General features: G+C 45.3%; 1 protein-coding gene and 1 non-coding gene across 4 annotated transcripts in view; both read left to right on the top strand.

Annotated features, from left to right (window-relative positions):
• The window catches only part of TIPIN (TIMELESS interacting protein), a 52,715-nt gene that overhangs the window by 13,998 nt on the left and 12,153 nt on the right, over window positions 1-26,564 (top strand). Inside the window, exons 1-6 of one of the 3 annotated variants that reach the window (XM_025390650.1) lie at window positions 15,349-15,427; window positions 18,967-19,107; window positions 19,739-19,817; window positions 20,664-20,739; window positions 23,900-24,022; window positions 24,213-24,276. In XM_025390650.1, coding sequence (XP_025246435.1) covers window positions 18,975-19,107; window positions 19,739-19,817; window positions 20,664-20,739; window positions 23,900-24,022; window positions 24,213-24,276 — 475 coding nt within the window. In that variant the 5' untranslated portion in view covers window positions 15,349-15,427; window positions 18,967-18,974. Of the gene's footprint in view, window positions 1-15,348; window positions 15,428-18,966; window positions 19,108-19,738; window positions 19,818-20,663; window positions 20,740-23,899; window positions 24,023-24,212; window positions 24,277-26,564 lie in introns of those variants that run through there. The other 2 variants (XM_025390649.1, XM_025390652.1) reach the window with 2 other exon arrangements.
• LOC112628180 lies at window positions 26,017-26,151 on the top strand. Its single transcript, XR_003120352.1, has one exon.

The raw sequence follows: 26,564 nt of genomic DNA, 5'->3' as shown, positions 1-26,564 counted from the left end.
TTTTGTTTTTTTTGTTTTTTTGAGACGGAGTCTCGCTCTGTCTCCCCGGCTGGAGTGCAGTGGCCGGATCTCAGCTCACTGCAAGCTCTGCCTCCCGGGTTCATGCCATTCTCCTGCCTCAGCCTCCCGACTAGCTGGGACTACAGGCGCCGCCACCTCGCCCGGCTAGTTTTTTGTATTTTTTAGTAGAGACGGGGTTTCACCATGTTTGCCAGGATGGTCTCGATCTCCTGACCTCGTGATCCGCCCGTCTCGGCCTCCCAAAGTGCTGGGATTACAGGCTTGAGCCACCGCGCCCGGCCTTTTTTTTTTTTTTTTTTGAGACGGAGTCTCGCTCTGTTGCCCAGGCTGGAGTGCAGTGGCCGGATCTCAGCTCACTGCAAGCTCCGTCTCCCAGGTTTACGCCATTCTCCTGCCTCAGCCTCCCGAGTAGCTGGGACTACAGGCGCCCGCCACCTCGCCCGGCTAGTTTTTTGTATTTTTTAGTAGAGACGGGGTTTCACCGTGTTAGCCAGGATGGTCTGGATCTCCTGACCTCGTGATCCGCCCGTCTCGGCCTCCCAAAGTGCTGGGATTACAGGCTTGAGCCACCGCGCCCGGCCTTTTTTTTTGTTTTTTTGAGACAGTTTCCCTCTGTTGCCTAGCCTGCAGTGCAATGGTGCAATGGCAAGATCTCAGCTCACTGCAACCTCTGCCTCCCGGGCTCAAACAATTCTCGTGCCTCAGCCTCCCGAGTAGCTGGTATTACCAGCATGTGCCACCACACCTGGCTAATTTTTGTATTTTTGGTAGAGATGAGGTTTCACCATGTTGGCCAGGCTGGTCTCAAACTCCTGGCCTCAAGTGATCCACGTGCCTTGGCCTCCCAAAGTACTGGGATTACAGGTGTGAGCCACCACGCCTGGCCTTGCTTGATACACTTTCGGGCATATTCACATGCAGTTGATATTATAGGATCAGTGTTTATGATATTATCAGTTGAAGAGTTTTATTTTAGTGGCAGGTCCACATTTGCTTCCTTACTAATTAAGATCTTTTATTCTTTTATTATGAAAAGTTCAGTTGGAAAATTCAAAGTAAAAAAAAAAAACTTGCTCATTGCAAACAGAAGTTATTTCACATGAAGAAATTCCACTTTACTTTTTTTCTCATTTTAATACCACATTTTTCTATACTTTAATCTTGAAAGAACTCTGGCTCTGTATCAACTGCTTTTAAATCCATTGTCTGGATTTTTAAGCTCCTATGAGTTTGGCAGCTGTTCCTATTGAGTAACTGAGTGAAGAGTCACAGTGCAAAGAGTGATATTACTATCCCCTGTGCACCCCGCCCCACGCCCCAGTCAGCCCTCCTCCCCTCCCACCCCCCCACCAAGGACATCCACTTCCTCAGTTCCTGATGTCCAACATTCTGAATGCAATGAAACCACTAGGTTATTTTGAGAGCCACTTTTAATGGTCCCGTGCCCTTTATTTAAAGGAAAAGATGCCTCAACAAGGTGAAAGATGATGCAATTTCAATTGCTCTCTAAGGATGTGGCTTAAACCATACAGGATGTCAGATCCAGCACCTGTTTTTTGACGGGAGTCAGGGTAGGGACCTCGTTCTGGCTTGGCAAACGTGGTACTGTGGTATTTTGCTTTTTACCCTTGGATAGCATGGTGAAAGAAGATATACTCAGGACATACCAGCTTCCTCGAGGGCAGCTGTGGAGAAGGAAGCTTGACTTCCTTTGAAATCACAGTCCAGGATCCCGGATATTCTTATTTCTGAGTCTGATTTGAGAGTAAACAAATCTCAAATCTCTTTCCCAGGACATTCATTCAAATACATGTCATAATTGGGGTTTTTTGTTGTCGTTTTTTGTTTTTCCCTCATGCTTTCTTCCACTCAATGGAAAACCCCTGCATGATTCGTTTCCTGCCAAGTGCTTTGCAAAGATTACAAGCAGGAAATGTAAAATGAGAATCACGATTTGAGCTACAGTGATCAGGGAACTATAATAATAAGAGCATGTAGGAGCTATACAGCAGAGCCATTATAAAGTTTATCGGTCTTTTTATAATTCCTTCTTGCTCAGGGGCAGGTCAACTTATAGAGAGCTGAGAATTTGCATGAAAAGGTTTCCTCTCCAATAATGCACTATACATGGCACATAGTCCTGAGTTTGTGTATATTTTAAGATATTGTGAACTATTATTATTGGTACCTTCATGCATTTTGTACTTTATTTATATACTCCCAGGGAGCAAGGAATCTCTTCTGTGCAATGTGCCAGATTGCTTTAATTGTACAGCCTCATAAAATATAAACTTGTTATTGTTATTATAATGATAACATTGTTGTGTCATTATGATTACTGCTGAACCTTGCGGCTATTTATCCTTGCTCCCCTCTATGCTTTCTCTAAATAGGTAGACCTTTGTGACTGGATCCTAGACTGACACCTGAGATGCGGCTTTTGCGTTTAAAGAGTGGGAGACTGAATTCATCTTAGAATTTTAGAGCTGAATTTTAGAGGTCCTAGTGTTCAGGCAGCCCACTTTATAAACAGGAAAATTCAGCTTCAGAGAGTTCAGTGATGTCCTCCAAGGTCACACAGCTAGTTAGGGTTAAAACAGGGACATCATCTGATTGCCAGACCCATGATCTTTTAAAAAGTCTCTGGTATCTTGCCAAAGAGTAGATAGGTAAAATTAGTTTTATCAATTGTTAGTAGGTTTGTTTGGCTAGGACATTTTCAAGTATCTCTATTAAAGGTCTTGATTATGCCAAAAAATAACAATAATATGATTATTTTTCCTTTGTCTACCATATATTTCTGCAATTTTGATACTCACCTTCAATTTCAAGTTATAGCAAGCCATATTTTGCATAAATTCAATATATTTGGATATATCATAATCCACACTTCTTTTGAGTTCTATGGATTTGGGGCCACACACAGAAACTGGCAAATCTAGATGCTATTCAAACTTAGTTTATAGACTATATTTTTATTTTGTTTATTTATTTGAGACAGGGTCTTACTCTGTCACCCAGGCTGGAGAACAGTAACACAATCATGGCTCACTATAGCCTGTAACTCCCAGGCTCAAGTCTCAGCTTGGAACTCCTTCTGTGTCAGCCTCCCAAGTAGCTGGGACTACAGGTGTGTGATACCATACCCAGCGCTTTTTTTTTTTTTTTTTTTTTTTGTAAAGATGAGGTCTTGCTATGTTGCCTAGGCTGGTCTCAAACTCCTGAGCTCAAGTGATCCTCCCACCTCGGCCTCCCAGAGTGCTGGGATTACAGGCATGAGCCACCATGCCCGGTCTATAGACTATTTTTTAAAAAAGCAATTTCCTATAATGCCCATGATGTATATAGTTCAAATTTAGAAATTTATTTTAGGGGAATAATCCAAGATGTACAAAGATTTAGGCTAGGCATGGTGTCTCATGCCTGCAATCTCAGCACTTTAGGAGGCTGAGGCAGGCAGATCACAAGGTCAGGAGTTCGAGACCAGCCTAGCCAACATGGTGAAACCTCATCTCTACTAAAAATACAAAAATTAGGCCGGGCGCGGTGGCTCAAGCCTGTAATCCCAGCACTTTGGGAGGCCGAGGCGGGTGGATCACGAGGTCAGGAGATCGAGACCATCCTGGCTAACATGGTGAAACCCCGTCTCTACTGAAAATACAAAAAACTAGCCGGGCGTGGTGGCGGGCGCCTGTGGTCCCAGCTACTCGGAGGCTGAGGCGGGAGAATGGCATGAAGTCGGGAGGTGGAGCTTGCAGTGAGCCGAGATCGCGCCACTGCACTCCAGCCTGGGCGACAGAGCGAGACTCAGTCTCAAAAAAAAAAAAAAAAAAAAAAACAACAAAAATTAGCCAGGTATGGTGGCGCACACCTATAGTCCCAGCTACTCGGGAGGCTGAGGCAGGAAAATTGCTTGAACCTGGGAGACAGATGTTGTGGCGAGATCACGCCACTGCACTCCAGCCTAGGCAGCAGAGCGAGACTCTGAGTCAAAAAAAAAAAAAAAAGTACAAAGATTTATGTATAACAGGGACATTTGGTTCAGCATTACTCATAATAACCAAATAGAAACACAAAGTAATGTGCTTTTTATTCTTGGAAAAAAACATAAAAAATTGTTTACAGTGATTATATTTAGAAAGACTTACTGGCCAAGTGTGGTGGCTCATGTCTGTAATCCCAGCACTTTGGGAGGCCGAGGCAGGCAGATCACGAGGTCAAGATTTCAAGATAAGCCTGGACAACATAGTGAAACCCCATCTCTACTAAAAATACAAAAGTTAGCCAAATGTGGTGGTGGGTGCCTGTAGTTCCAGCTACTTTGGAGGCTGAGGCAGGAGAAATGCCTTGAACTCGGGAGTTGAAGGTTGCAGTGAGCTGAGATCATGCCACTGCACTCCAGCCTGGGTGGCACAGCGAGATTCCATCTTAAAAAAAATAAAGAAAGAAAGAAAAGAAAAAAAGAAAGACAGACTTGCTAAATGGGAAGAAAATCTTTCATTTTGCTTTTGTGTGTCTGTTGTTTGTATCGTTTGATTTTTTCTGTCCATATAGATATACTAATTTATACAGATATATATATTATATATATAAATATATACATAAATATATATATATATATTTTTTTTTGAGGCAGAGTCTTGCTGTGTTGCCCAGGCTGGAGTGCAGTGGCATGATCTTGGTTCATTGCAATCTCTGCATCCCCATTTTGAGTGATTCTCCTGCCTCAGCCTCCTAAGTAGCTGGAATTACAGGTGCCCACCAGCACGTATTTCTAATTTTGTATTTTTAGTAGAGATGGTGTTTCATCATATTGGCTAGGCTGGTCTTAAACCCCTGACCTCAGGTGATCACCTGTCTTGGCCTCCCAAAGTGCTGGGATTACAGGTGTGACCCACCATGCCCAGCCAATGGGCCTCCAATTTTATTACTGCCGCCCTGGACTTCTCTCCCTGCATTTTGGACACACATAGTCAACCGCTTCCTTGGAATTTCTATTCTTTTTCTTTTTTTCTTTTTTTTTTTTTTTTTGAGACAGAGTCTCACTCTGTTGCCCAGGCTAGAGTGCAATGGTGCAATCTCGGCTCACTGCAACCTCTGCCTCCTGTGTTCAAGCAATTCTCCTGCCCCAGGCTCCCAAGGAGCTGGGACTACAGGTGCAAGCCACCACACCCGGCTAATTTTTTTTTTTTTTTTTTGTATATTTAGTAGAGACGAGGTTCCACCATGTTAGCCAGGATAATCTCAATCTCCTGACCTCGTGATCCTCCTGGCTCGGCCTCCCAAAGTGTTGGAATTACAGGCGTGAGCCACCACATCCAGCCTAATGTGCTTTATTTTTTGAGACAGAATTTCACTCTTTTGCCCAGGCTAGAGTACAGTGGCACCATCTCGGCTCACTGCAACCTCTGCCTCCCAGGTTCAAGCGATCCTCTTGTCTCAGCTTCCTGAGTAGCTGGGACTACAGGTGCCCACCACCATGCCCGGCTAATTTTTGTATTTTCGGTAGAGACAGGGTTTTACCATGTTGGCCAGGCTGGTTGCAAACTCTTGACCTCATGATCTGCCTGCCTCGGCCTCCCAAAGTGCTAGGATTACAGGTGTGAGCCACTACGCCTGGCCAACCCCGTGTTTTTTTTTTTTTAGGAGGGACTCCACCTCTCCTAAATTGGGCCTCTAACTCAATTCTGCCTTTTACCTGGGATAAAATGTACTCCACCACTTACCCAGAGGCGGCCAATTCATGCTGCAGTCTATTTCTTTTGAGTAGGGGGATTCTCTAACATTGTCCCTTTGTGTTCACCGGGGAGATATTACTGGAACGTAATCTTAATTTAGACCCCAAGAGAGAGTTTTTGGATCTTGTGCAAGAAGGAATTTGGGGCAAGTCCATAAAGTGAAAGCAAGATTATTAAGAAAGTTAAAAAACTAAAATAATATGCAGAGCAGGCTGGGTACGGTAGCTTATGCCTGTAATCCCAGCACTTTGGGAGGCCGAGGCGGGCAGATCACGAGGTCAGGAGTTCGAGACCAGCCTGACCAACATGGTGAAACCCCGTCTTTACTAAAAATACAAAAATTAGCCAGGCATGGTGCCACTCGCCTGTAATCCCAGTTACTCAGGAGGCTGAGGCAAGAGAATTGCTTGAACCCAGGAGGCAGAGGTTGCAGTGAGCCGAGATCTTGCCACTGCACTCCAGCCTGGGCGACAGAGCAAGACTCCATCTCAAAAAAAAAAAAAAAGAATATGTAGAGCAGCAGCTTGGGCTGCTTGACTGAGTATATTTATGGTTATTTATTGATCATATACTAAACGGGTGGATTAAACATGAGGTTCCTGGGAAAGGGGCAGGCAATTCCCAGAATGGAGGGTTCCTCCCCTTTTTAGACTATATAGGGTAACTTCCAGACATTTTTATGGCATTTGTGAACTGTCCTGGCACTAGTGGGAGTATCTTTTAGCATGCTAATGTATTAGAGTAAGTGTATTATGAGCAGTGAGGACAACCAGAGGTCACTTTCGCCACCATCTTGATTTTGGTGGATTTTAGCCGGCTTTTGTTACAATATCCTGTTTTACCAGCAGGTAAACAGCAGGTATGACCTGTCTCTTGCAATACCAGTCCTGTTGACCTCTTATCTCATTTTGAGACAAGAATGCCTAACCTACTAGGAATGCAGCCCAACGGGTCTCATCTTCATTTTACTTCAGCCCTTATTCAAGACACAGTTGCTCCGGTTTGAATGCCTTTTTCTCCAATTATATTTCTTTCTTTCTTTCTTTCTTTCTTTTTGCGATGGAGTTTCACTCTTGTCACCCAGACTGGAATGCAGTGATGTGATCTCAGCTCACTGCAACTTCTGCCTCTCGGGTTCAAGTGATTCTCCTGCCTCGGCCTCCTGAGTAGCTGGAATTACAGCCACCTGCCACCGCACCCAGCTAATTTTTGTATTTTAGTAGAGACGGGGTTTCACCATGTTAGTCAGGCTGGTCTCAAACTCCTGACCTCAAGTGATCTGCCTGCCTCGGCCTCCCAAAGTGCTGGGATTACAAGTGTGAGCCTCCTATTATATTTCTACATGCCTCTCCATACTTTGTTGACCCCAAGCATAAAAATATTTTACCCTGTATCTTTGGGTCTTCATTCGGAATGCCCCAGTGTATACATGTTAAATACATTTGTATTCCTTTTCTCGTATTAATCTGCCTTTTGCAAGTTGATTTTTCAGTGGAACTTTAGAGGGTCCTTGTCCTTTTTGGTTGCTTGTCTTTACTCTTTCCTTCATGAAAGATTTCTTGGTCGGGCATGATGGCTCACGCCTGTAATCCCAGCACATTGGGAAGCCAAGGTGGGCAGATCATGAGGTCGGGAGTTCAAGACCAGCCTGGCCAACATGGCGAAACCCCGTCTCTACTAAAAATACAAAAATTAACTGGGCGTGGTGGTACGCGTCTGTAATCCCAGCTCCTCAGGAGGCTGAGACAGGAGAATTGCTTGGACCCGGGAGGCGGAGGCTGCAGTGAGCTGAGATCGCATCACTGAACTACATACAGCCTGGGCAACAAGAGCAAGACTCTGTCTCAAAAAAAATAAAAGAAAGATTTCTCTGTAGCATGTTGATATGGTTTGGATATTTGTCCCTGCCCAAATCTCATGTTGAATTGTAATCCCCAGTGCTGGAGGGGGTCCTGGTGGGAAGTGTTTTGGCCATGGGGGTGGATCCCTCATGGCTTGGTGCTCTTTTTCTTTTTCTTTTTTTTTTTTTTTGAGACAGAGTTTCACTCTGTTGCCTAGGCTGGAGTGCAGTGGCGCAATCTCAGCTCACTGCAAGTTCCACCTCCCGGGTTCACACCATTCTCCTGCCTCAGCCTCCCTAGTAGCTGAGACTACAGGCACCTACCACCACGCCCGGATAATTTTTTGTATTTTTAGTACAGATGTGGTTTCACCGTGTTAGCCAGGATGGTCTTGATCTCCTGACCTCGTGATCCACCTGCCTCGGCCTCCCAAAGTGCTGGGATTACAGGCGTGAGCCACCGCACCCGGTGGTGCTGTTTTCAAGATAGTGAGTTCTCAAGAGATCTGGTCATTTAAAAGCATGTGGCACCTCCCCACTCACTCTCTCACACTTGCTCCTGCTTTCACCATATGACATACCTGTTCTCTCTTCTCCTTCTGCCATTATTGTAAGCTTCCTGATGCCTGCCCAGGAGCTGGTGCCAGAAGTATGCAGAACCATGAGCCAATTAAACCTGCTTTCTTAGCCAGCCGTGGTGGCTCACGCCTGTAATCCCAGCACTTTGGGAGGCCGAGACAGGTGGATCACTTGAGGTCAGGAGTTGGAGACCATCCTAGGCAACATGGTGAAACCCCATCACTACTAAAAATACAAAAAAAAAAAAAAAAATTAGCTGGGCGTTGTGGTGCATGCCTGTAATCCCAGCTACTTGGGAGGCTGAGGCAGGAGAACAGCTTGAACCCAGGAGGCAGAGGTTGTGGTGAGCCAAGATCATGCCACTGCACTCCAGCCTGGGTGACAGAGTGAGAATCCATCTCAAAAAAAAAAAAAAAAAAAAAAGTCTGCTTTCTTTATAAATTACCTATTCTCAAGAATTTCTTTCTTTTGGTGGCACGTGCCTGTAATTCCAGATACTCAAAAGGCTGAGGTGGGAGAATTGCTTGGACACAGGAGGTAGAGGTTGCAGTGAGCTGAGATTGCGCCAATGCATTTCAGCCTGAGCGATGGAGTGTGACTCCGTCTCAAAAAAAACACAGTCCAGGCGCAGTGACTCATGCCTATAATCCCAACACTTTGGGAGGCCAAGGTGGGTGGATCACTAGAGCTCAGGAGTTTCAAACCAGCCTGGGCAATACATTGAAACTCTATCTCTATATTAGCTGGGTGCTGTGGTGCATGCCTGTGGTCCCGGCTACTCGGGAGGCTGAGGTGGGAGGATCACCTGTGCCCAAAAAGGTCAAGGCTTCAGTGAACCATGATTATGCCACTGCACTCCAGCCTGGGCAACAGAGTGAGACTGTGTCTCAAAATATAAATAAATAAAATAGAAACTTGAAGCAGATGATATTTAGCACAGTTGAACTGAGGAAAGAACAAAGAACAATTGTGAATTGGGCAGCCCTCAGAACCAGAACTGGCTCAGAGTGACTCCATTTTGATTTGGTCTGGCCTGTTCAGGCCTAGTGTGGGAGGTTAGTCCATAGCAATGTCCTCTCACTATTTTGTTTAACAGTATAAAACTGTTTACAGGTCGGGCGCAGTGGCTCAAGCCTGTAATCCCAGCACTTTGGGAGGCCGAGACGGGCGGATCACAAGGTCAGGAGATCGAGACCATCCTGGCTAACACGGTGAAACCCCGTCTCTACTAAAAAATACAAAAAACTAGCCGGGCGAGGTGGCGGGTGCCTATAGTCCCAGCTACTTGGGAGGCTGAGGCAGGAGAATGGCGTGAACCCGGGAGGCGGAGCTTGCAGTGAGGGGAGATCCAGCCACTGCACTCCAGCCTGGGCGACAGAGCGAGACTCCGTCTCAAAAAAAAAAGAAAACAACAACAACAAAAAACTATTTATAAGCCAGGCGTGGTGGCTCATGCCTGCAATCCCAGCACTTTGGGAGGTCAAGCCGGGTGGATTGCCTGAGGTCAGGAGTTCGAGACCAGCCTGCCCAACATGGTGAAACCCCATCTCCACTAAAGATACAAAAATTAGCTGGGCATGGAGGCGGGCACCTGTAATCTTAGCTACTCAGGAAGCTGAGGTAGGAGAATTGTTTGAACTTGGGAGGCGGAGGTTACAGTGAGCCGAGATTGAGCCACTTCACTCCAGCCTGGGCAACAGAGTGAGACTCCATTGCAATAAATAAATAAATAAATAATTAAATAGGCCAGGCACGAGATGGAGTTTCAGTGTATTGCCCAGGCTGATCTGAAACTCCTGAGCTCTAGTGACCTACCCGCCTTGGCCTCCCACACGCCTGTAATCCCAGCACTTTGGGAGGCTGAGGCAGGTGGATCACCTGAGGTTGGGAGTTCAAGACCAGCCTGACCAACATGGAGAAACCCCGTGTCTACTAAAAACACAAAATTAGCTGGACGTGGTGGCACATGCCTGTAATCCCAGCTACTTGGGAGGCTGAGCAGGAGAATCTCTTGAACCTGGGAGGCGGAAGTTGCAGTGAGTGGAGATGGGGCCATTGCACTCCAGCCTGGGCAACAGAGTGAGACTCCATCTCCAAAAAAAAAAAAAAAAATTACAATAGAAAGGTTATGAAAAATGAAAAGAGAATAAGGAATACTTAGTAATGATCCTAAACTTCTAGGTTTTGGATACATCTGAACAAGGTACTAAAATGTTCAGTTTAACCTTTTTTTTTTGAGACAGAGTCTCACTCTGTTGCCCAGGCTGAAATGCAGTGGCATGATCTCTGCTCACTGCAGCCTCCGCCTTCCAGATTCAAGTGATCCTCATTCGTCAGCCTTCCACGTAGCTGGGATTACAGGTGTGTGCCACTATGCCCAGCTAATTCTTATTTACTGATTTGAGATGGAGTCTCCTTCCGTAGCCCAGGCTGGAGTACAGTGGTGCAATTTCGGCTTACTGCAACCTCCGCCTCCTGGGTTCAAGCGATTCTCCTGCCTCAGCCTCCCCAGTAGCTGGGATTACAGGCACCCACCACCACAACGGGCTAATTTTGTATTTTTAGTAGAAACAAGGTTTCACCATGTTGGCCAGGCTGGTCTTGAACTCCTGATCTCAGCTGATCTGCCCACCTTGGCCTCCCAAAGTGCTGGGATTACAGGACTGAGCCACCTGCATCAGGCCTAATTTTTGTTTTTTCAGTAGAGACGGTATTTCACTATTTTGGCCAGGCTGGTCTTGAACTCCTGGCCTCAAGTGATCCACCTGCCTTGGTCTCCCAAAGTGCTGAGATTACAGGCAAGAGCCACTGCATCCAGTGAAGAATTAGTTATTGACAATATTAATGACTTACAACTGTCGTTGTAACTCAGATAAAACAATAAACAATTACTTAACAAAATCTTAACATTTTCTTTTCTTACTTTTTTGTAGCGATGGGGTTTCATTCACCATGTTGCCCAGGCTGGTCTGGAACTCCTAGGCTTTATCAATCCCACTGTTTCAGCCTCCCAAAGTGGTGGGATTACAGGTGTGAGCCAGTATGCCCGGCCGAAATCTTTACATTTTCTAAAAGGGTGAAACATTCTAAAAATCATATGGATAATTATAGAAAACATATTAATGTCTTTTACATTTATTTTTATTTTTTAGGAATAGGATGTCCCTGTTGCTCAGGCTGGCCTTGACCTCCTGGGCTCAAGTAATCCTCCTGCCTCAGACTGAAGTAGCTGCGATACTACAGTAACATGCCATTAAATATTGTTTTTTACTCCTCCTTACAACTCTATGAGGAAACTGCGTTAGGTGGGGTGACTCATGTCTATAATCCCAGGACTTTGGGAGGCCTAGTTAGGAAGATCACCTGAGATCAGGAGTTCATGGTTACAGTGTCACTGCACTCCAACTCAGGTGATCAAAAAAAAAAAAAAAAAAAAGGAAACTGAATCAGAGTTAAAAGTCACCAACCAGTAAATGATGGAACTGAGATTTAAACCTTCAAGAGTATCTGCTCTGTTCGTTTTTGGCAGGCTGGGGGCAATGTGGGGAAGGTGTATAACTTTTTTTAACTTCTCAGAGTGCTTTTACATTTACTTTATTAGTCAAAAAGTATAGTATATAAACTTACCTGGATAATTAAAAGAATGCCTCTTGTCTCAATAATTCAGACTACTGAAACAGACATTTCTCATTCAAATTCACATTACTTTTAGGCCTGGTGCGGTGACTCACGCCTGTAACCCAGCACTTTGGTAGGCTGAGGCAGACGGATCAATTGAGGTCAGTTTGAGACCAGCCTGACCAACATGGTGAAACCCCATCTCTACTAAATACAAAAAAAAATACGAAATTAGCTGGACATAGTGGTGCATGCCTGTAATCCCAGCTATTCGAGTGGCTGAGGCAGAGAATCTCTTGAACCCAGGAGATCGAGGCTGCAGTGAGCCAAGATTGCACCACTGCATTCCATCCTGGGCGACAGAACAAGACTCTGTCTCAAGAACAAAAAAAAACTAAATTTATGTTAATTTTATTAATTGTTGAATATTGATATATGTTATCTCACAAGTATAGAAATAAAACCATAAAATAAAGGAAATGTGACACATAGATACACGTGCATACATAATTTTAGACAAATTGGTAATTTACTTTCTATCTTTGTGTGTGTTTGTGTGTGTGTGTGTTCTGAAACAGGGTCTCACTCTGTTACCCAGGCTGGAGTGCAGTGGCGTGATCACGGCTCACTGCAGCCTCGACATCCGGGAGTCAGTGCTTTTTAAACTTTTTTTTTTTTTTGAGGCAGAGTCTAGTTGTATCGCTCAGGCTGGAGTGCAGTGGTGCAATCTTGGCTCACTGCAATCTCCCCCTCCCGGGTTCAAGCGATTCTCCCGCCTCAGCCTCTGGAGTAGCTAGGATTACAGGAAGGCACCCACCACACTTGGGTAATTATTGTATTTTTAGTAGAGGTGGGGTTTCACCATGTTGGCCAGGCTGGTCTCGAACTCAGGTGATCCACCCCCCTTGGCCTCCCAAAGTGCTGGGATTACAGGTATGAGCCACCACACCCAGCCTCGCTTTTTAAATTTTTAATAAAATGTTTCATCATGCTACAGAAAAGTAGCTGGAGCCCAGGCGTTGGAGACCAGTCTGGGCAACGTGGCGAAATTCCTGTCTCTACAAAAAATTTTAAAAATTAGCTGGGGCCGGGCGCGGTGGCTCACGCCTGTAATCCCAGCACTTTGGGAGGCTGAGGCAGGCGGATCACAAGGTCAGAAGATCGAGACCATCCTGGCTAACACGGTGAAACCCCATCTCTACCAAAAATACAAAAAATTAGCCGGGTGCGGTGGCGGGCGCCTGTGGTCCCAGCTACTCGGGAGGCTGAGGCAGGAGAATGGCGTGGGCCCAGGAGGCGGAGCTTGCAGTGAGCCGCGATCTCGCCACTGCACTCCAGCCTGGGCGACAGAGCAAGACTCCGTCTCAAAAAATAAAAAATAAAAAAAAATTAGCTGGGTGCGGTGGTGTGAACCTGTAGTGCCAGTTACCTGGGAGGCTGGGAAGAGAGGATCACCTGATTCTAGCTGTGATTGCACCACTGCATTCCAGCCTCAGCAACAAAGTGAGACCGTCTTAAAGAAGAAGAAGAAAAAAAAAAAGAGAGAAAGAAAAGTGGAGAGAATAATGCTGCCAGTATTCCCTAATTATCTTCTAGGTTTGGCAAATCTTAATGATGCTATATTTGCTTCAGATAACATTTTTAAATTTAGCTTTTTGAATAGTTAATACATTTGTATGTTCAAAAAAAATTATAGTTAAGTTCCCATCCCACTCTATCCCATATGCCACTTTCATTGCATAGGTTCTAGTTATATATTTTTCTGAGATTGTGTGTGTATGTTTGTGTGTATACAAACAAATACAAACACATTTGGACTCACTATTTTAAAATGGAAAAGTTAACTTTTAAAAAAATATTTTCTCTTTATTTAATAGAGACAGGGTCTCAGTATGTTGCCCAGGCTGGTTTTGAACTCCTGGGCTCAACCAATTCTCCTGCCTCAGCCTCTCAAAGTGCTGCGATTACAGGCATGAGCCACCAAGTCTGACCAAATAACTTTTTCTTTTTTTTTTTTTTGAGACGGAGTCTCACTCTGCCGCCCAGGCTGGAGTGCAGTGGCCGGATCTCAGCTCACTGCAAGCTCCGCCTCCCGGGTTCACGCCATTCTCCTGCCTCAGCCTCCTGAGTAGCTGGGACTACAGGCGCCCGCCACCTCGCCCGGCTAGTTTTTTGTTATTTTTTAGTAGAGACGGGGTTTCACCGTGTTAGCTAGGATGGTCTCGATCTCCTGACCTCGTGATCCGCCCGTCTCGGCCTCCCAAAGTGCTGGGATTACAGGCTTGAGCCACTGTGCCCAGCCAAATAACTTTTTTTTTAAGACAGAGTCTTGCTCTGTCGCCAGGGCTGGAGTGCAGTGGCATGATCTCGGCTCACTGCAACCTCTACCTCCCAGGTTCAAGCGATACTCCTGCCTCAGCCTCCTGAGTAGCTGGAATTACAGGCGCACGCCACCATGCTGGGCTAATTTTTGTATTTTTAGTAGAGATGGGGTTTCACCATGTTGGTCAGGCTGGTCTCGAACTCCTGACCTCGTGATCTGCCCGCCTTGGCCTCCCAAAGTGCTGGGATTATAGGCGTGAGCCACTGTACCCGGTCCCAAGTAACATATTTTTGACATTTTTCTTTTTGTTTACATTCACACTCTCTCTTTTTTTTTTTTTTTTTTGGCAACAGGGTCTTACTGTGTCACTCAGGCTGGATCTCCAGCTGGATCGCCAGCAGTGCGATCCTAGTCACTGCAAGCCTTGAACTTCTGGGCTCAAGCGATTCGCCCGCCTGGGCCTCCCAAAGTGCTGGGATTACAGGCGTGAGCCACACCGCACCCGGCCAGTGTCTACACTCAACCCTATTTTTCCTCTCTTTACCACCTCTTTTCTCAGTTTATTATTCAATAAACAATTCATAAAACTCTGAGTTCAAGGCATTCTGCTATGAACTCTGAAGAAGCGGTAATTTCTCATTCACTATTGCTTGCCTTTGTCATTTTTCCTCCTTCCACAACTCAGTTTTCCAAAAACTGAGACCTATTTCCAGGGTTTAAAGTGCCGGGCGCGGTGGCTCACGCCTGTAATCCCAGCACTTTGGGAAGCTGAGGCGGGAAGCTCGCTTGAGCCAAGGAGTTCGAGACCAGCCTGGGCAGCTAATCCCCGTCTTTGCAAAACAAACAAACAAACAAACAAACAAACAAACAAACCCATTAAAACAAAAATTAGCTGGGTGTGGTGGTGGTAGTCGGGGAAGAGAGGCTGAGGTGGGAGGATCGTTTCAGTCCGGGAGCTAGAGACTAGTCAACCGAGATCGAGTCACTGCTTTCCAGCCTGAGTGATAGAGCGAGACTTAGTCTCAAGAAAAAAAAAAAAAAAAAAAGCCCAGAATAACTAGTATTAGCTTTATGAAAATAAGGAGGCCCTCTGAAGAATTCAGAGGGCGGAAACAGTGGGACCGGAGGCGGGACCGGCGTGGTGGGCGGAACCTGAGAGGCGGGTCTTGCAGGCCCCGCCCAGCTCGCGCGCGGATTTGGCGCCAAACGCTGCGGGCCTTTCTTGCCCCGGGAGTTCCCGAGTATCGCGAGAAGCGCGCTTAGTCTGCACGCCGAGGTAAGCTCTGTGGTCGGTGTTTTCTGCTTGAGGTGAGGACTGACTGGCGGGCCAGTGAAGTTCTTGCGGGGAGAGGGAAGTCAGAGGGACTAGCCAGGGAGCCAGACGGACGAGCCAGGGAGCCAGACGGACGAGCGGGAAAGCCTAATTGTCGCAGCGGGTCAGGAGGCTTGGGGAGTCAACCTGACCTGGCCTGGAGAGGCGGGGAGGCGGGCGCGTGTCCCGGTTGCTTAGGTTTTGGGCTGCCTCTTACTCTGCCAAGCCCCTTAGCGGGAGGGAATGTGTTCCTGATCATCTTTACCCCAGTCTTCTGTCCGGGGCGTGTCAATGTAGAAAGCGCCCAGCGAATGTTGGATGAATGAATGAAGTTAAAGAGAAGATAGGCGGGGATCGGGGATGAGGGGGGCGGCTGGAGAAGAGGTATAGGAGGTTCGATGTTTCAGGGGTGGCACCCAAGGGGGACATCGAGGCAGCACGGTAGCACTTCCTTTGCGATGAGGGCCATCTCTTTGGACTTCTTGGAAAAGAGGTGGGCATTGGAAACCAGGGTCTGGGAACAAACCGTGGTTTGGACATAACATTTGTTACCTTAACTCTTCTGGGAGTTTGAGGAGTAGAGGAGGAAGTTCACACAATTTCATAAATGTCTAAAAAGAGACAGTTATGCGACCACTGACGCAGAGTAAAAGTCGTCTATTGAGCGTCTTGTTCACTACAAATAGAAGAAATATCAGTTTCCTGACGATCCCCACCCCGTGCTTGGCCAGTTCTTGAGTGCACTTAATATATTTTAGGTACTGTCATCAAACTCAAAGCTCGCTGTCAGCCTCAAAGTTCTGAACCCTAGTATAGATTCTTGTAGCTTACTTGAAGCTACCGTGGGTCATGATCGGGAATTGATGCTTTGCTTTTTTTTTTTTTTTGAAACGGAGTCTGGCTCTGTCGCCCAGGCTGAAGTGCGATAGCGCGGTCTTGGCTCACTGCAAGCTCCGCCTCCTGGGTTCAAACGATTCTCCTTCCTCAGCCTCCGGAGTAGCTGGGACTACAGGCGCCCGCCACCACACTTGGCTAATTTTTTTTTGTATTTTTAGTAGAGACGGGGTTTCACTGTGTTGGCCAGGCTGGTCTTGAACTGCTGACCTCATGATCCATCCGCCTCGACCTCCCATAGTGCTGGGATTACAGGCGTGAGCCACCGCGCCCAGCTGATGCTTTGCTTTTGTATTTATGGTAATCGAAATTTAGAATTAGTGAGATTTTAAAGATCATCTAACTCCAATTTGGGGAAACTTTGGAATTATTTTTTTGCATTCCATCATTCATCAAATATATATTGAGCACCTGCACCTGCTGTGTACCAGCACTGGGGTTCGAGCTGTGTAGCACAGAGAGACCTACCTGGTTGCCCTTTTTGAGCTACAGTCTAGTTTGGGAGACGAACAATAAATAACTGTATAAATAAAACCTGATATTGAAACTGGATAAGTACCATGATATTTGTACTTGACACTATGAATGCTTACTAAAGAAGGATTTAGAGAAATTGAGGTAAACTTTTGAAAAGGTGATAGTTGATATCTGAAAGAGATTAGGAGTCAAGGTGTAGCTTTTTCAAGACAGGAAATAGTATTTGTAAAGATCTAGTGGCCTGAGGAATATAGCTCTTTCAGGGAAAGAAAAAGCATAGAGTAGTGTGAAGTGAGGTTGGTGAGGTTGTAAGAGGCCAGATCACATAGGGCCTTGGAGTTTTGTCTTTATCTTAAGAGCAATCAGAAACCATTGAAATACTTAAGCCAAGTGAGGTGATCAGCTTTACATTTTCAGATTCAGTCTAGATGTAATATGGACAATTGAAGAAGGCAAGAATGGATGAGAGTAGTGGAGTAATGCAAGCAAGAAATGTTGGGAAGTGGTTATAGAGATAAGGAGAAATAGATTCAAGGGATATTTAGGAAATAAAATGGGCAGGATCTGTGGGATAGAGGGAAGGAATTGCTAAAGATGACTTGTAGGTTTCCGAATTGCTTAGCTGGATAGATGTCATTCACTGAATTAGGAAAATTTAGAAGTTTGGTTTTGTACATGTTGAATTACAGGTGCCTTTCAGGCATTTAGGAGGTGTAAAATGGGAAATAGTGATCTGGATCGGAGAGTCAAGGCCTAGGGTAAAGATGAAAATCAGGGAGTCATCAATAAATAAGTTCTTATTAAAACTATGCATAAATGAATGAAGAAGCCCTAGGATTGAGTCTTGGATACTTAATGGCCAGGTTAGAAGATAAACCTGCAAGGAAAATCCAGGAGGAGTTCCCAGAAAGGGAGGAAAGCCAGGTGAATACTGTGTCTTAAAAGTTAAGGTAAACATTTTTCCCAGAAAAAACTGACCGAAAGTGTCAGTTGTTACTGAGAAGTTAAGTAAGGCAGTACTGAAAAACATTCTTTCGAGTTATCAACCCGAGGATAATTTCCTATTCTTTAAAGGAAGCCTTACCTAGAACACCAATATGTAAACACATTAAAAAATTTTTTTTTTTACTTTTAATTTTTGTGGGCACATAGTAGGTATATATAGATTTTTTTATTTTTTATTTTATTTTATTTTTTTAAGATGGAGTCTTGCTCTGTGGCCCAGGCTGGAGTGCAGTGGCATCATCTTGGCTCACTGCAACCTCCGCCTCCCAGGTTCACGCCATTCTCCCGCCTCAGCCTCCTGAGTAGCTGGGACGACAGGCGCCCGCCACCAAGCCCAGCTAATTTTTTGTATTTTTAGTAGAAACAGGATTTCACCATTCACAGGATGGTCTTGATCCCCTGACCTTGTGATCCACCTGCCTTAGCTTCCCAAAGTGCTGGAATTACAGGCGTGAGCCATCGCGCCTGGCAGATTTTTTTTTTTTTTAAGCTGCTCTACTTGAAGTGGGGGTGAAGTACCTATATCCTGCGTATTTCATACCCTATTGGATCACAGTTTGAAACCCTCTGAAAAGTCAAATTTATCTTTTTTCTTTTTTTCTGAGATGGAGTTTCGCTCTTGTTGCCCGGGCTGGAGTGCAATGGCACGATCTCGGCTCACCGCAACCTCTGCCCCCAAGATTCAAGCGATTCTCCTGCCTCAGCCTCCCAAGTAGCTGGGATTACAGGCATGTGCCACCATGCCCGGCTAATTTTGTATTTTTAGTAGAGACGGGTTTCTCCATGTTGGTCAGGCTGGTCTCAAACTCCCGACCTCAGGTAATCCGCCCGCCTCAGCCTCTCAAAGGGATTATAGGCATGAACCACCGCACCTGGCCCAAAATTTATCTTTTTATGGTAGGGGAAGCTCAATAGTTGAGGTACAATGATTTGTTCAAAATGATATAGATATTTAGTGTTAGGGTCTACCTTGGAACTTAGTTCTGATTTCTAGGCTAGTCCTTTTTTTCATAATTAGTATCTTCTCTACTTTTCATGATGTGTAAGTTTGAAATGTGGTCTAACTGATTGAAACACATGAAATGGCTGCAGGTAGAACTTGTCTATATAGTGGAGACTATTTGGATGAATACAAATAACTTTACATTTTTTCCCTTAGAGGAAAAGATGCTAGAACCACAGGAGAATGGCATGATTGACCTACCAGATTATGAGTATGTAGAAGATGAAACTTTTCCTCCTTTCCCACCTCCAGCTTCTCCAGAGAGACAAGACGGTGAAGGAATTGAGCCTGATGAAGGTACGTATAGAGAGTTTTAAAAAGGAGGCTGTGAGGCCGGGCACAGTGGCTCATGCCTGTAATTCCAGCACTTTGGGAGGCCAAGGCGGGTGGATCAAAAGGTCAGGAATTTGAGACCAGCCTGGCCAACATGGTGAAACCCCATCTCTACTAAAAATACAAAAATTAGCTGGGGCGTGGTGGCTGTGGTAAAAGGAGGCTGTGGTAAAAGGTATTTGAGGAGAAAAAAGAAAAAAAAAAGGCTGGGCACACTGGGTCCTGCCTGTAATCTCAGCACTTTGGGAGGCCAAGGCAGGAGGATGGCTTGAGCCCAGGATTTCAAGACCAGCCTGGGCAACATAGCAAGACCTCGTCTCTACTAAAGATTTGAAAATTACCCGCGTGTGGTAGGCCATGCCTGTAGTTTCAGATACTCAGGATGCTAAGGCAGGAGAATTGCTTGAGCCCAGGAGTTTGAGGCTGCAGTGAGCCAAGATCTCACCACTGCACTCCAGCGTGGGCAACAGAGTGAGACCCTGTTTTAAAACAAGATGTCCTATATTTAGTTATCTTACCAGCTTGGAAATGATACAAAATAAATAATACAAATTATTTAAATACAGTAATACTGAATCTTGGTATGTTTCACCAGAGTCAGGAAGTGGAGCACTTGTTCCTGTACCTCCAAAGAGAACAGTTAAAAGAAATATACCCAAGCTGGATGCTCAGAGGTACATTTACTATATTTGTATATATTTATACTTTTTATTTTTAACATCCACTGTTTTTCTTCTAATGTTATAAACTTTTGGTTGGTATGATGTAGAGTTCTTATATTTCTTTTTTTTTTTTTTTTTTTTGAGACGGAGTCTCGCTCTGTCGCCCAGGCTGGAGGGCAGTGGCCGGATCTCAGCTCACTGCAAGCCCCGCCTCCCGGGTTCACGCCATTCTCCCGCCTCAGCCTTCCCGAGTAGCTGGGACCACAGGCGCCCGCCACCTCGCCCGGCTAGTTTTTTGTATTTTTTAGTAGAGACGGGGTTTCACCGTGTTAGCCAGGATGGTCTCGATCTCCTGAACTCGTGATCCGCCCGTCTCGGCCTCCCAAAGTGCTGGGATTACAGGCTTGAGCCACCGCGCCCGGCCGAGTTCTTATATTTCTAAAAAAGTTTTTTTAGTTCAGCAGAACATTTTTTCTTACGGTCTTGCTTTGGACCAAACTCGAGAAAACTTGGAAATTAGGCCGGGCGTGGTGGCTCACGCCTGTAATCCCAGCACTTTGGGAGGCCGAGGCGGGCGGATCACGAGGTCAGGAGATCGAGACCATCCTAGCTAACATGGTGAAACCCTGTCTCCACTAAAAATAAAAAAATTAGCTGGGCGCCGTGGTGGGCGCCTGTAGTCCCAGCTACTTGGGAGGCTGAGGCAGGAGAATGATGTGAACCCAGGGGAGGCCGAGCTTGTAGTGACCTGAGATCATGCCGCTGTGCTTCAGCCTGGGCGACACAGCAAGATTCCCTCTCAAAAAAAAAAAAAAAAGAAAAGGAAACTTGAAATTAAAAACATATTTTTATTCACAGATTAATTTCAGAGAGAGGACTTCCAGCCTTAAGGCATGTATTTGATAAGGCAAAATTCAAAGGTAAAGGTCATGAGGTAAGAACTTTCTGATTTTTATGTTAGACCTTTGTTTTTTACAATAGCAATAAAAATGTGGACCCATTATGTTCTTAGAAATCTCAGAATGCTTTAAGATGCTATCCTTAATTGTCGTATCTCTTGAGATCTTGAGAAACAGTTGTGATGTACTAGACAGGGAACTGTTTGAAGAATTAGAAAGCATGTCTTGTGTTGTCTCATTTTTTGCTACATAAACCTTGTCTATAGGAAAATCACACCTGTGTCTTTAAGTCTCAGTTTTTACTTTATAATTTAGAGGAATAAAATTTACTTTGTCTACCTCAAAGATTTTAAATTTCATGAGGGCAAGGACTCTGCCTGTATCGATCACTTATGTGTCCCCAAGATGTGGCACAGTGCTTGGTTCATAATAAATGTCAGTAACGTGTGGTTAAAAAATGAATACATTAGGCCGGGCGCGGTGGCTCAAGCCTGTAATCCCAGCACTTTGGGAGGCCGAGGCGGGCGGATCACGAGGTCAGGAGATCGAGACCATCCTGGCTAACATGGTGAAACCCCGTCTCTACTAAAAATACAAAAAACTAGCCGGGCGTGGTGGCGGGCGCCTGTAGTCCCAGCTACTCGGAGGCTGAGGCAGGAGAATGGCCTGAACCTGGGAGGCGGAGCTTGCAGTGAGCCGAGATCGCACCACTGCACTCCAGCCTGGGTGACACAGCGCGAGACTCCGTCTCAAAAAAAAAAAAAAAAAGAAAAAACAAAAAAATGAATACATTTAGTAACTGTCAGTCACTATACATATGCACATTTTGAAGTCTATTTTTGAATTATGTGGGAGTGTAGATATAATTTTTTGCAGATGATAGTATATTTTTAGAGAGTTTTGTACTTTTTCAAGTGTTTCTAATATATTATTTTATTTTTTATTTTATTTTTTATTTTTTGAGACGGAGTCTCGCTTGTCTGTCGCCCAGGCTGGAGTGCAGTGGCGCGATCTCCTCTCACTGCAAGCACCGTCTCCCGGGTTCACGCCATTCTCCTGCCTCAGCCACCCGAGTAGCTGGGACTACAGGCGCCCACCACCATGCCCTGTTAATTTTTGGTATTTTTAGTAGAGATGGGGTTTCACTGTGTTAACCAGGATGGTCTCGATCTCCTGACCTCGTGATCTGCCCGCCTTGGTGGCCTCCCAAAGTGCTGAGATTACAGGCATGAGCCACTGTGCCCAGCCTCTTAATATATTCTTTAGTTTTCAACCTGTGGTGTAGATGTTGCTCCTGTGTTGCTGTGCAGTGGGGAGAGGGAAGGGTTAAAGTAGAGTTTTTTTTTTTAATTACTTTTTTAAAAAAATTATTGTTTTATTTATTTTTTGTTTTGAGACAGAGTCTCACTCTGTTGCCCAGGCCGGAGTGCAGTGGCATGATCTTGCTCACTGCAACCTCTGCCTCCCAGGTTCAAGTGATTCTCCTGCCTCAGCCTCCCAAGTAGCTGAGATTACAGGTGCCTACCACTATACCTGGCTGATTTTTTTTTTTTTGAGACGGAGTCTCGCTCTGTCACCCAGGCTGGAGTACAGTGGCGCGATCTCCACTCACTGCAAGCTCCGCCTCCCGGGTTCACACCTTTCTCCTACCTCAGCCTCCTGAGTAGCTGGGACTACAGGCGCCCACCACCACGCCCGGCTAATTTTTGTATTTTTAGTAGAGACGGGGTTTCACTGTGTTAGCCAGGATGGTCTCAATCTCCTGACCTCGTGATCCGCCTGTCTCGGCCTTCCAAAGTGCTGGGATTACAGGCGTGAGCCACTGTGCCCAGCTACCTGGCTAATTTTTGTATTTTTAGTATAGATGGGGTTTCACCATGTTGGCCAGACTGGTCTCGAACTCCTGACCTCAGGTGATGTGCCCACCTCGGCCTCCCAAAGTGCTGAGATTACAGGCATGAGCCACTGCACTCGGCCTACTATCTTTTAACTTTATTAAGTGTTTTTTTTTTTTTTTTGAGTGAAACAAGGAATTTCACTCTTGTCGCCCAAGCTGGAGTGCAGTGACTCGATCTTGGCTCACTGCAACCTCCACCTCTTGGGTTCAAGCGATTCTACTGCCGCAGCCTCCCAAGTAGCTGGGATTACAGGTGCCTGCCGCCACGCCCAACTAATTTTTGTATTTGTAGTAGAGATGGGGTTTCACCATGTTGGCCAAGCTGATCTAGAACTCCTGACTCAGGTCATCTACCCTCCTCGGCCTCCCAAAGTGCTGGGATTACAGGCGTGAGACACTGCGCTTGGCCAACTTTATTAAGTTTTTGTACTTGGATTTGTTTTCATCTAATTTTTATGCATCTGTATCCAGGTGGGGTGCCATGGCTTGTGCTGTAATCCCAGCACTTTGGGAGGCCGGGGTGGGTGAATCACTTGAGGCCAGGAGTTTGAGACCAGGCTGGCCAACATGGTGAAACTACTGTCTACTAAAAAATACAAAATTTAGGCCGGGCATGGTGATGCACGCCTCTAATCCCAGCTACTTGGGAGTCTGAGGCATGAGAATTGCTTAAACCCGGGAGGCAGAGGTTGCAGAGAGCTGAGACTTTGCCCTTGCACTTCAGCCTGAGTGAGAGAGTGAGACTCTCTCTGAAAAAAAAAACAACAAAAAAACAAAAACCTGTATCCAGTACTCTTTTAGACTGCAATCCTCTAAGTTCTTAATAATTTTCTCTCTCTCTCTCTTTTTTTTTTTGATATAAGATCTCGCTGTCACCCAGTCTGGAGTGCGGTGGTGTGAACTTAGCTCACTGCAACCTCTGCCCCCTAGGTTTAGGCAATCCTCTCACTTCAGCCACCTGAATAGCTGGGTCCACAGGTGTGTACCACCACGCCTGGCTATATTTTGTATTTTTAGAAGATACGGGGTCTCACCATGTTGCCTCAGGCTGGCCTTAAACCCCTTAGCTCAAGTGATCTGTCCCCCTAGGCCTCCCATAGTGCTATGATTACAGGTGTGAACAACTGTGTCTGGCCAATATTTTTCTTATTAATAAACTTCCTTTTATAAGTTTTTTGACCTTATAAATACAAAATGACCCCAGTGATTTTTGCATAGCTTTTCAGTTCTGAAACTTGCTGACAGGGTCAGCTGTGAGAATGAGACTCCTGTTTAGCATTTTTATTTTTATGTGCCAGGCTGAAGACTTGAAGATGCTAATCAGACACATGGAGCACTGGGCACATAGGCTATTCCCTAAACTGCAGTTTGAGGATTTTATTGACAGAGTTGAATACCTGGGAAGTAAAAAGGAAGTTCAGGTAAGTGTTGAGATGGTTATAAATATCATTCATAATGCTAAATGGTAGGATAGATTTAGTTGAGGCTAAATTACTGTTTAAAATGTTCATTTTGGAATCTCTTGGTAGAGAGGGAAAACTAATAGCAAATTAGTCCCCCCCCAACATTATTGGTAAAGAGGTAAAAATAAATATCTCTTTTCATTTTCAGACCTGTTTGAAACGAATTCGACTTGATCTCCCTATTTTACATGAAGATTTTGTTAGCAATAATGGTAAGAATATAGGTTTATCTACTTTATAACAATTTTACTTTTAGAAATAGATCTAGGCAGGGTGTGGTGGCTCATGCCTGTAATCCCAGCACTTTGCTTTTTTGTTTCATGTTTAGGGACAGAATCTTGCTCTGTTACCCAGTTTGGAGTGCAGTAGCACAATCATAGCTTACTGTAGCCTTCAGCTCCTGGGCTTAAGGGATCTTCCCGCCTCAGCCTCCCAAGTAGCTGGGACTACAGGTGCATGCCATTGCGCCTGGCTAATTTTTAAATTTTTGTAAAGATGGGATCTCCCTGCGTTGCCTTAGCTGGTCTCACACTCCTGACCTCAAGCCATACTGTGCCTGGCCAACTTTTTTTTTTTTTTTTTTTGTGAGACAGAGTCTCACTTTGTAGCCCAGGCTAGAGTGCAGTGTTACAATCTCGGCTCACTGCAACCTCCGTCTCCCAGGTCCTGGTTCAAGCAATTCTCCTTCCTCAGCCTCCCGAGTAGCTGGGATCACAGGCGCATGCCATCATGCCCAGCTAATTTTTGTAGTTTTTTTTTGTTTTTTTTAAGTAGAGATGGGGTTTCACCATGTTGGCCAGGCTGTTTCTGAACTCCTGACTTCATGATCCACCTACCTTGGCCTCCCAAAGTGCTGGGATTATAGGTGTGAGCTACTGCGCCTGGCTTGTTAATTTGTTTTTAAAGACTAGTCAAGTGCAGTAGTGAAAAGGGAGGAAAGAGTAGAACAAGGAGTTTGATCTGTAACTGACTGAATTGAGATAAATCACTACCTTTGGATCAACCCCAGTACTTTGGGAGGCCATGGAGGGAGGATTACTTGAATCCTGGAGTTGGAGATCAGTCTGGGCAACCTAGTGAGACCCCATCTATACAAATTTTTAAAAAGTTAATCAGGTGTGGTGGTGCATGCCTGTTGTCCTAGCTACTCATGGGGGTTGAGGCAGGAGGATCACTTGAACCCAGGAATTCAAGGCTGCAGTGAACCAGGATCACACCAGTGTACTCTAGCCTGGGCAATAAATAGGGTGAGACCTTGTCAGAAAAAAAAAAAAGAATAGAAGTAGTTAGAGGAGGCAGTATTATAGGACTGGATCCTTAGTCTATATTGAATATATAATTAAAGTATGGTAAAGTACGATAAATAGGTATGTTAAAATGCCTTGGTAGTGGGCTGGATGTGGTGGCTCATGCCTGTGATCCCAGCCTTCTCAGGGAGGCTGAGGTGAGCGGAGGTCAGGAGTTTGAGACCAGCCTGACCAATATGGGGAAACCCCATCTGTACTGAGAATACAAAAATTAACTGTGTGGGGCGGCGTATGCCTGTAATCCCAGCTACTCAGGAGGCTGAGGCAGGAGAATTACTTGAATCCAGGAAGTGGAGGTTGCAGTGAGCCGAGATTGCGCTGCTGCAATCCAGCCTGGGTGATAGAGTGAGGCTCTAACTCAAAAAAAAAAAAAAAAAAAAAAAAAAAAAAGCCTTGCTACATCTAGAATGTTGTATATCAAATTTGTTGTAGAATATGAACTTTTGAGAACTCTAGTGACCCACTGATCCTATATAGCACTTGTTAATAAAAATATATATCAAGATAAAGTGTTCATATACACATGCACCATTGGATACCATTGGATAAAGTGGTACTGGGAAATTAGGCAGAATGATTTGATGATGAAAGTTTGCATTTCACTTAGAGTGCAGCTCTCGGATATAGGACTTTAGTGAGACCTATGTGACTGTTCCTGGTATTGATTGCATTGTTAGTTGTACAATGCAACCATAGACAGTCACACACATTAAAACAGATGGTTCCTGCCGACAGGGTCTGTATAGTTATCAGATTTTCTGTGCGATGGCTCCATACATGTTTGTTTTTGTTTTTTAACTTTTAACAGATGCGGAAGAAAATACAGGTTCCATGTAGAATTCCCTAAAGTTATTTATAAACTACTTCCAAACATGTGAAGGAATGTGATTTAAATAATTCATGATGGCCGGGCGCGGTGGCTCAAGCCTGTAATCCCAGCACTTTGGGAGGCCGAGACGGGCGGATCACAAGGTCAGGAGATCGAGACCATCCTGGCTAACACGGCGAAACCCCGTCTCTACTAAAAACACAAAAAAATTAGCCGGGCGAGGTGGCGGCGCCTGTGGTCCCAGCTACTTGGGAGGCTGAGGCAGGAGAATGGCGGGAACCCGGGAGGCGGAGCTTGCAGTGAGCTGAGATCTGGCCACTGCACTCCAGCCTGGGCGACAGAGCGAGACTCCGTCTCAAAAAAA

This window comes from Theropithecus gelada, chromosome 7a, assembly GCF_003255815.1.
Source record: "Theropithecus gelada isolate Dixy chromosome 7a, Tgel_1.0, whole genome shotgun sequence".
Taxonomy (NCBI): domain Eukaryota; kingdom Metazoa; phylum Chordata; class Mammalia; order Primates; family Cercopithecidae; genus Theropithecus; species Theropithecus gelada.
This window is presented reverse-complemented; position numbering and strand designations above follow the sequence as displayed.